At 54.6% G+C, this 12,449-nt stretch overlaps 1 protein-coding gene across 1 annotated transcript in view; it reads right to left on the reverse strand.

The window, feature by feature from the left end:
- The window catches only part of RASSF1 (Ras association domain family member 1), a 29,906-nt gene extending 25,905 nt beyond the window's left edge, over nucleotides 1-4,001 (reverse strand). The window contains exon 1 of the mRNA XM_032799312.2: nucleotides 3,339-4,001. Coding sequence (XP_032655203.1) covers nucleotides 3,339-3,663 — 325 coding nt within the window. The 5' untranslated portion in view covers nucleotides 3,664-4,001. The remainder of the gene's footprint in view (nucleotides 1-3,338) is intronic.
- Between the last annotated feature and the right edge of the window lie 8,448 nt (nucleotides 4,002-12,449).

Genomic DNA, 12,449 nt, shown 5'->3' on the forward strand with positions numbered 1-12,449 from the left:
CTTTTAAGCTCCCAGCTTTAGGGTAGGGAGCCTGGAAACTTGTCACTACAAGGCTACCCCAGAGCCCCGGCCCTCAGAAACCTCGGTGGCTCCAGCTCTAGGGCTGCCAGGACCCCAGCAGCCCATTGGTCACCTGCCTGGGCTTTGCTGGCAGTGAATGGAGACCCAGATGTCCCTGGGGAAGTGGAGGCAGAGGTGGAAGAGAAATCACACTAAATAGCAAGCAAAGCAGGTTGGCAGCTGGGGGTGTCAATCTGTCGGGGTGGGTGGGGACTCCCTGTCCTTTGGCATGGGACACTTCTGCCTCCTATTATTTCCATCTCTAAAATATTCTGTTCTGCCCTATACATTTCTCCCTGCTCAACAGGGGCAGGATGGGTGTTCCTGAGCATGGGCCCAAACCATTTGGCTGATACTGTCTCTAAGGGCGCCAGTTACCACCACCCCATTGCCCCATATTACGGCCCTTGCAGGGCTCCGTGCACTCACCACTGGGCTGTCAGGTCCATGTCCTGACTCCTCAGGGGCCCTGCTTGCCTCCATGCCTACCATCTCCAGCAATCACATCACAGTGCGCGCCAGCATGGCTCCCCACTCGTCATTCTCGGTGCCTGTTGCCATGCCCAGCCTCAGTGCCCAGCCACTCCAGAGACACTCCTTGCCTCTGCCAACTCTCCTAATCCATACAAACACCCCACTGCCATTCTGCACCCCTCAGCCAGCCTGAGCCAGGCCTGCTGCCTCCCCTGCTCCCCAGGAATGGGCCCCACCAGTCCCTGCCTCTTCTAGCAGGAGGAGGAATTTGGGAGATAGCAAATGGTTCCATTCCCTCCCTGTCCCAGGCTGGGCGAGTCGGCCCTGCCTCAGTGTTACTGTCCCCCCAGAGAGATCTCCCTACTACACAGCCGCACATCACTGAAATGCAGCTGCCTCAGAGGCAGCACACATCAGCTATTCGACACCACACAGCGATGCCACCCAAGCCTTTGGATGGAAATGGAGGAGACTGAAGAGGGATTCAGAGGAGGCAGATCGTAACATCGCCCAAGGAGGGACCTGGCCAAGCCCTTAAGGTTAATACCGCCAGTTTTGCAGACAGTGCCCCACCATCTTTAATGCCCGCAAACAGGCAGGGAATCAGGTTCTGGCAGCAGAACTCTCTCCCCTGACCTAGAGGGAAGGGCACCCCCTTCCTGCAGCACCTTGGCTTTCCCCAAGAGTGCCTCTCATCCAGTCCAGCTTTGCCTGGCTTGCAGGATCAGAAGAGATCCCAGCTTGACATACTATGGCTGGAGGAGAGCCTTGGTCTATCTGTGCCACTGGGGCCTGCACCCACGCCTGCCTAGTGCCAGCACAGCATAGCAAACAGATTGAGGTAGAGAGTCCGTTAACCCCAGGGCTTCCTTCCACACACACACTTCCTGTGATTGGCAGGGGGAGGGCAGGCGGGCAAGCAGGCAGGCAAACAAGCCCTCTGATTCTTACTGACAGCTGCACCTGGCTGGCAGGGGATGCAGCACAGGGATGCACCTGCTGTGCATCTGCTGGGAACTCCAGACCCCACAGTGCCAGGGGCTGGGGTTTAAACACCTTTAAACAGCTTTCACTGTCTCCTCATCCACAGGGGCTGGCTGTGGTTCTCTCCCCACTGTGCTGAGTGCTGGTCAGGTGAAGGCAACTGGAGATCAGCATAGGGAACCATTACCCCTTCCCCAAAGTGCCCCCCACCCACACACACACATTCACAGGGCTCCCCAGGGGGCCAGGGGAAGACTGGGAGCTCCTGAGGGTTGGGTGAAGCACCACTGTGAGATGGTGTCCCAAGGCAGATTTCGCACCATGCAGGCAGACCCCAATGCCACGTGTGTGGGGGCGTTCCACATACCCACAGCATCACCATTCTCACAGGCCCTGAGCTGGCTCTGAGTCCTGGGGGCTCTGAAGTCTTCACATGGCTAATTTCCTCTGTGCACCATTGTGAAGTCACCAGCAGGGGGAGTCCGTTGAGATGATAGGGTGACTTGGCCAGGTCTCCAGGCCTGGGTGCGATAACACTACAGAATGACCCATAGCAGTAAGCATTGCTCCGCAGAACCGAGTGTTCACTGTGCATGACAATCCCAAACTTCATCAGCCTGGAAATGGGGCCAGGCAGGGGCGTCTCTAGACATTTCACCGCCCCAAGCACGGTGGCATACCACGGGGGGCTCTCTGCCGGTCGCCGGTCCTGCGGCTCCAGTGGACCTCCCGCAGGCTTGCCTGTGGAGGGTCCGCTGGTCCAGCGGCTTTGGTGGACCTCTTGCAGGCATGCCTGCGGGAGGTCTACCAGAGCCGTGGGACCAGCAGACCTCCCGGTGACTGTCAGAGCACCCCCCGCGGCACGCTGCCCCAACAGAGCTGTTGAGCCGGACTGGGGGAGGCAACAAAGTGCTGGCCTCTGAGGGGACAGGACTGAGTCAATAATCACCCTGTTCCGTTCGTTCCCTCTGAAGCACCTGGCACTGCCAGAGGCAGGATACTGGGCTAGATGAATCATTGATCTGACCCAGTATGGCCATTCTTATAGGTTTGAAGAGCTGAGCCCTGAGTTCATCCCAGGCAGAAAGAGGTCTAGAGAGAGGTGAGTGTCCCAGAACTGGGCTGCTCACACCAGCCCACAGGGCCCTCACATGGCTGCCCCATGTGACCTAGCAGCGATGCAGATACGAGATGATGCATGGCCTGGCACAGATTCTTTATCTAGCGGAGCCATGCGCTGGGCACTATGCTGTCCCTGGCTGGAGAACGGGAGACGAAGGGTCCCACCATCCTGGCAACCAGAGAAGAGAGCCAGGGAGAGAACAGAGGAGGAAAGGGAGTCTCCTGCCCTCTCTCAGACCACAAGAGGACCCCCTGGGTGGGTTGGGGCAGAAGGCCTGTGCCCTGAGCCACTGCCTGAACTCTGGGAAGGAAGAAGCTGTAGACCCCTGGTTCCTGCCCCTCACTTCCTCTCCTGGCTCCTGCTCTGCCGGCTTTGGCTGGAGGGCAGCCTGAGCAGCTGACAAGACCATGGCTGCAGCCCTCTCCACCAGAAGGGGCAGGGCTCTCCTCTCAGCCCCCAGATGCCTCTGGCCTGTCTGCAGGGAAAGGTGCCAGGCTGAGACTTTCTAGCCTGGGCAGGGCAAATGCCTCTGCCGAAAGCCCACCCAGATCAATGGGCCTCAGAGCAGTACCAGGCGGGCGGGTTCCCTCTGCTGGGTTACCAAGAAGGGGCCAAGAACCCAGTCTGGGCCAGTCCGGCTGCCTGCGCCCCCCTGCAGGCGATCCCCGCTGCCCCGAGCCCCCGCTGCAGTACTCACGGGCGCACTGTAGGCTCTTCCGAGGCCCCCCCCAGACGAAATCTCCGCACAGGTCGCACCAGGTCTGCTGGCCGCGGGTGCAGGGCCGGAAGGCGTGGCCCTCGCCCAGCTGGCCCGTCAGCCGGGGGTCGCTCTGCCCGCCCAGCAGCCGGATCTGCCGCACACGGCTCAGGAGCTCGGGCACTTTGCCGGGCGTGATGCGCAGGGCGTTGGTGCGCTCCAGGCGCACAGGGCGCTCCGGGGTGCCTCGGGGCTCGCGGGTCAGGTCGATCCGCTTCTCCAGCTCTAGGTTCTTCAGCTCGATCATCTCCTGGGCCGCGGCCATGGCCCCCGCGGGGGGACCCAGGGCAGAGCCCCTCCGGCGATGGCACTGGGGTGGGAGAAGCCTCAGCCCGAAGCCCGGCCTCCGGCCTTCCCTTCCTCGCTCTGTCTGCCTCGCTCCCCTTTTCAGCCCGCCCGGCTCTTTCCTCCCCGCCCCCTGGGTTTGAACCAGGCGCAAACTCCGCGCAGATCAAAGCGAAGGTCCGGCCGGCTCCGGGCTCTCCTGGGCCGGGGCCGGTTACCCCAGCCCCGCCGCTTTGTGCTGGGGAGGGGGGTCCCGGATTCTCCTCCTCGTTCATCTCGCTCCGTCATAGGGGCGGAAACACCCCCGCCGCCACCCCACAGCGGCTGGGTCTGCAAGAGCAGCGGTCCCGGCTGTGCGCCCTGGGCTCCTGCTGGAATTGCTGCCAGCGCCTCGGGGCGCCCGAGGACGGAAGTACCGGGCGGGAGCGGGGGGCAGATTCACGCTGAAACCTTGGCGGGGCCGCGGGGAAAACTCCCCAGGCAAAGGGTGGGGGGATGTGCTGAGCGGGGAGCGCAGAAAATAGCGCCGCGGGCAGCAGGAAAAGCGCTGCCCGGCTGCCCCGGGATCCCAGTGCGCCCCCGAAGCTGCAGTGGCAGGATCGGATCCCCCAGCTCCCTCGGGCCCGGCTGGAGGTTTATTTCCTGCCTTTCCTAGAGCGATGCCCGCAGGCCCGCGCCCGGCGTCCACACTGGGGAAGGGGCGAGAGGGGGCGCGGAGCTGAGAGAAATCGCGGGCTGCTTGGGGCCCTTCGGATAACTGGCTGAGGGGAGTGCGCTGGGCGCTGGCTCTTAACCCTTTGTGGGGCAGGGTCCCTGCCGCCGGCCTGGGCCAGCCCCACAGAGGTGGTGTCCATGGGTACAGCAGAGGGGTTGGGGGCAGGGCTGGTAGGTCTAGTGATTCCTGGTTGGGGGTGGGGGAGACTGTGGGTCCGTGGTTAGAGCAGGGCAGTAGGCGCCAGGGTTGGTGGGTCTGTTAATCTCTGGGCAGGAAAGGCTACTGGTTAGCGTTGGAGTGGTGACTGGAAATCAGAACTCCTGGGCTGTTCCCAGGTGTGTGTGATCTAGAGATTAGAGAGGGGGACTGGAAGTCCGGACTCCTGGGTTCTGCTCTCAAGGAGTGGGGTCTAATAGGTCGAGCAGGGAGCGGGAGGCTCCTGGGTTCTGCTCCCGGCTCTGACACTAACCTATTGGGCAATCTGGTGCAAGTCATTTAACCGCTCATTTTCCTCCCCTGTACTAGCCTTTACCTCCCTTGGAGGGGGCCTAATAACTAATGAATACAACCCTGCAAAAGGCCATGATGAGCAGGGGTGAAGGGGGGAGGTATTCTAGCGCCCACTGGGGCTACCGGCTCTATTCCATGCTCCGTGAAACTGACCAGATATCATAAGCCTAACTCCCCAATCTGGACCTTAGCGTCCAAAATCTGGGTGCTTAGCATGAATCTTCAAGCTTAATTACCAGCTTGGATTTTATCTCGCTGCCACCAGACAGGAATTACAGCGCCTGCCTCGCTCTGGTCCCCCCAAACTTTCCCTGGAGGGACCCCACGACCACGAAGCATCTCGTCTTACTGGCAAGGGAAATCTCCACTTCCCTTCCCCTCCCTCTCCCACCCAGACTTTCCTCTCTGGGCTAACCTGAGAGTATTGATGCAATCTCTTACATCACATACAAGAGCATATCTCCTCTATTCCACAAAGAGACAAACCCAAATACAGGAAACAGAAATGATTCTCTCTTCTTTCCCTCCCCCAATTCCCTGGTGCTGCAGAGCTTTCCTCCGTAGATCTAAACACAGAGAATCCCTCCCCTTGTTCCTTAGCTCCCAGAGAGAAAACTAAACAAGTTCTAAAAAGAAACTTTATATAAAAAAGAAAGAAAAAGACATCAATTTCTCTGTATCAAGATGACAATTACAGTCAATTGCTTAAAAGAAAAATGAATAAACAACCTTATTCAAAAGAGTACAATTTAAACATTCCAGCAAGTTACAACATGTAATACACCCAAACAACATAGAAGCCTATATTGTTTTTCTACCTGTACTTACAGTTGGAAACAGAAGTTTAGAAGATAGAAAGAAGCTTCTCATAGCTGAGAGCAGACCAATGCCCAGACCCAAGACAAAGAAGACCCACAAATTCCCTCCCTTAAGCTTTTAAAAAATCCGGTTTTCTGATTGGTCCTCTTGTCAGGTGTTTGGTCCCCTTTGTTAACCCTTTACAGGTAAAAGAAACATTAACCCTTAGCTATTTATTTATGACACCAGACTTCTCTGAAAAGCATCAAGCATGGAGAAAGCCAAGTGAGGTGGCAGCACCGGAGCCTTGCTGAAGATTCGGCTCAAAGGCATAACCGGGTCCCAGAGGTGGCTCCAGGGGAAGTTGTAATGTATAAACGACAAAGTAACGAGGTTGGATTGATTGTATATGGGGGCAGTCGGTTCTGAAGTGAATAGTGGCTACCCCTCAGTGCAGCCTAGGGACGAGCACCCTGGACTGGGACACAATATTCCCAACTCTGCCACTCAGTGCCTCAGTTTCCCCATCTGTAAAATGAGGTTAAGGATATTGGCCTCCCTCGGGCAGGGGGAGCAATGGCTGACAAGTTCTAAGTATTTTTCTTCCCTTCCTCTAGTGGCTTTTCTCCTTTACCCCCGCTGCTGCTTAGTCTTAGCTGCTGGGGGGTTGGTACATCCCGCTTTGCTGTGTCACACAACCACTCCAATAAAGATCAACCTTATCTGAGAAGGAAGCTCTTTGTTCCAAGGGCTGGGGGAGGCTCTGGCAGGCGGTAAGGCTGGAGGACCACAAATAAAAAAATCTACCCTTGTGCCCTCTTCATAGGGCAAGGGGTGGTGCAGAAATCCACAGAGGGCAGTCCGGGAAAGCAGGGCATCCCCTGTGGTGATTCACCTGGTCTCTGTGGCCAGAGAGGGACAGAGATGCCAGTCAGTGCAGACATCTCCCCCTCCCCACCTGGTGCTTGTGCCCAGCAAGGGACAGAGATGCCAGTCAGTGGAGACCTTCCCTGGTAGGTGAAGGCACTGCTGCTTCCAGTTTCCAGCACTTCAGGGTAAAGGCAGAGGCAGCCCTGGCTAATGGTGCCAGCATTGCCCTGGCATGGTGCTGAAAGGCAGAGCAGCACGGCAGCCCCCAGGGCAGGGAGCGGAGTTAGAGCCAGACAAAAGTTATGTACAGATGCTTTAGCCTGTTCCCAGTAAAGCCCCCAAGCAAGGCAGAGAGCAGCATCCCTCCTGGCTGAGGGGAGGGGGCAGGGCAAGGGGAGAGACCAGGATGCCCCCACCCTGCTCTGACCCACTGCCATCTTCCAGAGGGAAATACCCCTGGCTGCCACAGGAAGCCCATAGCCTGAGCTAGGAGCCCCTGGCTTTTACTAAGTTCAAGCCCAGCTTCTGGCAGCCGGATCCCCCTTCCTCTCCTCACCTGTACTACAGAGTTAGGGAGTGGTCCTGGCCCTTTACTAGCTACCATCTCCTGTCCCCAGCTCTCCCCAATAGGATGCACTGCTGCAGCCTCCTTCCTCCGTACACTCGTGCTGGAAGTTTGAACCATCCGCTCCAAGCCAAGACGTTCCTTGGGAATTCAGTAGCTGGGCTCTCTGTGCCATCCCTCCCAGGCCACCTGAGAAAGACAGCTGGCCCCAGCCCAAGCAGAGAGTGTGCCTCAAGGGGTGGGTGACATCCCAGTTTGGAGAGGGTGCTTCATGCCTGAGAAAAGCTGGAATGAAGCAGGCCACAAAGAGGAATAGGACCAGAGAGGTGACCTATCATCACTGAGGCCCAGCAAAGTGAGGAAACAGCCAAGCTGCATGTGGATAGAGGGACCTCCCTTGGGAGGGGGCCCACCCCATAAGGGGGCTGGGCTTAGCCCCACTTTTAGCATGAAGAGCAGCAGATTCTCCTGGGAGGCAGCCTGTGGTGTGTCATCCCACAGAAGGGAACAGAGATGCCCATCTCAACTCCCAGGCAGCCAGCCTCTGGAGTGAGTCCTGCAGGGAGTAGACTGGCCCTTGCAGAAGACCCCAGCTCAGGGAGGAAGGGGCTGATTTGACATACTGACCTTGGGTCCTTTTGAGGAAATAAAATGGGACTGGGCTCTGTGGCTGGCACACTTTTTGATGCACAGGCCAATGCAAGAGCCCATTGGCTTACACACAGCCCCTGGCATGATGGGTTGGATGTGGAGGACATTTCCAGCTGCCCCTTCCTCTTGCCCCTGGCCCAGTTAAGACAAACATCTTCCAGTGTCAGTGAGCTCTGTTGATTAGCTCCTCTAGTGCTCCCCCACATCCCCTGCCTGTCTTGCCGCTTCTAATCTACCCCCCAACCTAAGAAAGAGGTTGGGCCCAGTCCATGTTGAAGTGCGGTCACTGCTGGCTGAACATGGGCCATCCGGTTCAGGCTGAAGGTCACTTCTCCATGAAACCCATTGGCACGCCAACTTTGCTGCATTTTTTTTGTAGCCCCTTTGGAAAACTTGTGTGTGAATCCTGGTGCTGGTGTCTTGGAGCCTTGGGGGAAGTTGCATGGCCTATGGGACATAGGTTGTCAGACTAGATAATCACAATGGTGCCAGCTGGCCTTGGCATCTCTTTGAGTCTAAGCCTGGAGTCTAGCACGGGCAGCTGCATCTCCTTGCCCTGCAGGCGCTCCCAGAACTGATTGGGTGGGAGGGGGTGTGTGATTCATTCAGTCCAGGGCCCTGCTATTGACCAGTTTTTGGGGACAAGGACACTGATCCACTAGGACAGTGCTTCCTCACTCTGGCTGATGAGAGGGGGAAGAAAAGGACAGAGAGGAGTGGAGCAGGGAGAACTTGGCCCATAAAGTCGCTCACTGAACATAAGTAGCTCCAGCTGATCTGGGTGCTGGAATCTTATCCCCATCCTCTTGCCAGCCCCACAAACCCTGGTGCTGCTCCAGCTGCTGAGAGGTCAGGCTAGCTGCATCTCAAGTCCAGAACTTCTTGTTGCCGGTGGTCACCATGGCATCGCAGTACAAAAACAACAGTCAGCTGTAAAGACTGTCTGGTTTCAATGGAAAAAAATCAAGCCAGAGAGATGGGTGGACCCAGGCAAACCAGAGGAAAGCGTCCCAGGGGCACTAGTTGTGGGTTCTTGCTGGTACTAAAATAGAAATGAAGAGATCCAAAAATATCCCAGCGAGAGTCTAAAATCGCTCCCAGGAAGAGCCATTTCTGGGGTAAGAGTCCCAGGGAAAGGTTAACGTTTAGGAGGAGTTTAAAAGTCAGCTCCAGTTAGGGAAGAACAAGAATAAAAGGCAATTTCCCTCTCCATGTGTTCTTGGCCTGGTACATCCAGGCCTTGGAAAGATTATTTCCCTGTGACAAGACTTCAAGCTCTACAGTACTAACCTGAGGTATTAAAAACTCCCATGCAGGGCTGATAAAGGGGATAAAAGAGTGTTAGCTGCAACACTAAACAGTTAAACACGTTACTCCAGCTTCTAGCACTAGTGTAAATACAGTCAGTCCCTGGGAATCAGTGGTATTCTTTGTCCAGTGTAAATCTGGAGTCACTTCGCTATTACAGTAGGCTGACTCTAGATTTATATTTGTGTAAATGGGATCAGAATTGGCTTGAGTGTCCTCTAGACTTGCTCCCTGCCTATGACATGGGTTTCAGGCTGTTCTGGCCAGCTCGCATCCCACAGGCAAATCACACCAGCAAAGTCCGTATTTTAGCCATGTTGATCCCTGGTTCTCTCAATAGAGTTTTATGCTCTGTGTAAATAAGGCCTGATCCTGTAATTCCATAGCACTGGAAAAGGGGGAAGCAGTTCCTGCCTTATCCCTCTGCTCAGATCAGCTTGTGTCCTGAAGCATGAGGACTGATAGCCCCAATCATTTATCCTTCTAGCCCAAGGCAGCCATTTAAATACATCACATGAAACCAGCTCCCTCACCTATGAGTGCTATTCACCAGCTGCTTTCTCATCCTCCTACAGAGGGTGCAGCAAGCCCAGCCAAGGCACTATCTGTTTTCTACGGGGCAAACCAGCCCCACTGAGTTCCGCTCACAGCTAGGAGGGTGATGCAAAGCATGAATGGCAGCTGGGGCCTGATCCTGAGAGGTGTCGAACATCCACCATTCCTAGCCAAGCTGACTTCAAAACACCAGAACTATGGCAGAAAAGGCCAGTGCTCTAACTGGGCACAGTGGGTTCTGTGCTGTTCTTCCACAGCTGGGCTCAGGGGAGAGGTGGGCCTCAGTAGCGTCCAGCTCCTGTAGGAGAGGCAGGGCCAGGTCCCAACTGTGGATCTCTAAGTCATGAGTGAGGAGGCAGCTTTTTAGCAGAGGCCACGGTGATACTGACAGAAGCTACCATGCAGTGTCCAGCAGAACCAGCTGTGTGCATTAATCCAAAGCGCTGGACTGTCACATGGCAGCACACAGCTTTCCATTCCTGTGCTGGCCAAGGCAGCCCAGTCCACCCCACTCAAAAGGATCGAGATGATACTGCAGGAACATCCTTCTCCTATGGCCTGTAGCTCAACTGCCCCTTCTTTCCTTCCTTGGCGACTTGTTTACAAGAGGATAAACTCTGGTTTGCTGATGTCTGGCTTCTTTAGCAGGAAAGGGTGTGCGAATGCAAAGAAGAGGCTGATAAGGGGAAGGAATTTATTATACAGCATGTACAAGCCAGGTCCTCAGTTCCCTGCCGGAGAACAACACTCAGCGTGTTGGTGGATGACAAAACACGGGGATATCACTACGCACATTTTACCGATGAGGCAACTGAAGCACAGAGAAGATAAGTGACTTGCCCAAGGCCACCCATTAAATCAGTGGCAGAGCTGGGATTAGAGCCCAGGGCTCTCAGCGTCTGGTTTAATGCCTTATCACTTGACCCTCTCTCCAAAGAAATCAGGGGCACTTCCCCCTAAGTGTCAGCAGAATCGTTGACCACTTTGCCCTGTGAGCTGTAATACCCTCAGCCTCCTCCCTTCCGGCCATGCACTGATTCTGTGCCCTCTGCTCTACAAAGGCAGAGAGGGGACCTAAGCATCCTGACTGAAAATATGCCCTAGACCCACAAGTTCAAAGTCCAGCTTGATCAGCTCAGCCCTTCATCTTCTGGAGCCACATACACTTAATTTCATGTTTTATTTGTTCACCATGTGATCTTCTGGCCAAACCTTTCAAAACTAAAGGTCTTAGAGGGCCTCAAAGATCACATAGGGCAAAAGATCTGAGTGAAACAGGTAATGTTACAGCTGCAGTTTGCCTAAAGGTTTCCTGTTCCCTTAAGTGCAGAGCCCCACCTCAGCATGGAAAAGGTTCCTCTGTGTGCACTTTTGAAAAGTCAGACGCATCAAACCAGCCTATTACCTGATTATTTCCTGTTCCACTAACATTCAGCACCCAGATTGTAAGATCACATGATGGATGAGTCAACAACTTCTGACAGAGAAAGTCTGGCAGCAGCACTTTTAATCTGCAAGTGCCCTCTTTGTTCAGTGCCCGAACGTCGTCAGATTTCTGTGCTCTTCCAGTTCAGTCTCGACCACATGTATGGCTAAAAGCAGGAACTTCTCAACCAGATCAATCTCAACTGGTACTTTCTAATTCCCAGTCACACCCTCTGCACAGAAAGGGGGAGGGATCTGTCTATAACCCCCGTTAGTGTGGTCTCCGAGCATCTTACCATTTTCAATGTAGTTCTGCTGATCCTTCCTCCAGGATAGGACTGGGGAAAACCCAGAGCCAGTTGAGATGCCAGAAGGGGGCTGAGAGAGGGTTGAAGGAAGAGGAAGATCTGAAGTTTGGGAAACTGGGATAGCCTGTGATAAGATGGCCTGGTGCAGCATGCTTGTGTTCACATTCATGCTTATCTACAAGGAAAGATTAAAGAAAATGCTGAATCTAATGTTCACAAAGGCAAAACTGCTCTCTGAAGTTGCAGGCTGGATCCTTCTGCCCGGCTCTTCAGACCAACAAACATCTCTGTCTAAACTAGCATCTGCCCCAGAGCCACATCCAGACACAGGTGACATGGGCCTCAAATGCCCCCACAGAACATTTCCAGGAGTTTGACTTTCCAGCCCCACTTCCATCACCTAGTTTTTGCACATACTTGTGGTATTTTCCATTCACTTCACTTGTTCCATGATTGCTGACACTTGAGATTTTATCGTGAGTCTCAAGACACTTGGTGATTTTCTTAAAGCCCCAGCTCCCGGAGTCACATGATTAATGGAGCATCTCAGCTCACACTTAAAAGAGAAGTATGCTTCTAGCCCTTGTGGTTGTGGGGAAAACCTTGACAATATGGCCACTAAAGGGTGAAAAAACCAAAGGCCAGCACTGGTTATTTTTTAAAATCTTGTTTTTTAAGACACTCTGATGATTTTGGGGGCCTAACTCACAGTTTTTGAACCCTGGGGATTGGTTAGCCTCACTTTTTCTAATGCATCAGATTGAGAGGAGACTGCGTTGAAAGTTCAGGTGAGAACAGGATAGCCTTCAGAAGAGTTCAGAGCTGGATCCAAACTTCACTGCTTTACTTATCATGGGTGGAGGCAAACAGCAGCATCTAACATTTTGAGAGTTTGGATAAGGCTTGCTCCTGATTGGACTAGCTCAGACCCATTTCTAACATCAGACTAATCTAGCAGAAGCAGCCCTCTCCCCTTTTCTGGAGGCATATTTATACAAGCCCGTGACTTCTGGGCAGATGACCTGGGAGTCAGCAAAAGTTAGAGAGGCAGCCAGAGAGGC

The sequence above is a fragment of the Chelonoidis abingdonii genome, chromosome 16, assembly GCF_003597395.2.
Source record: "Chelonoidis abingdonii isolate Lonesome George chromosome 16, CheloAbing_2.0, whole genome shotgun sequence".
NCBI lineage: Eukaryota > Metazoa > Chordata > Testudines > Testudinidae > Chelonoidis > Chelonoidis abingdonii.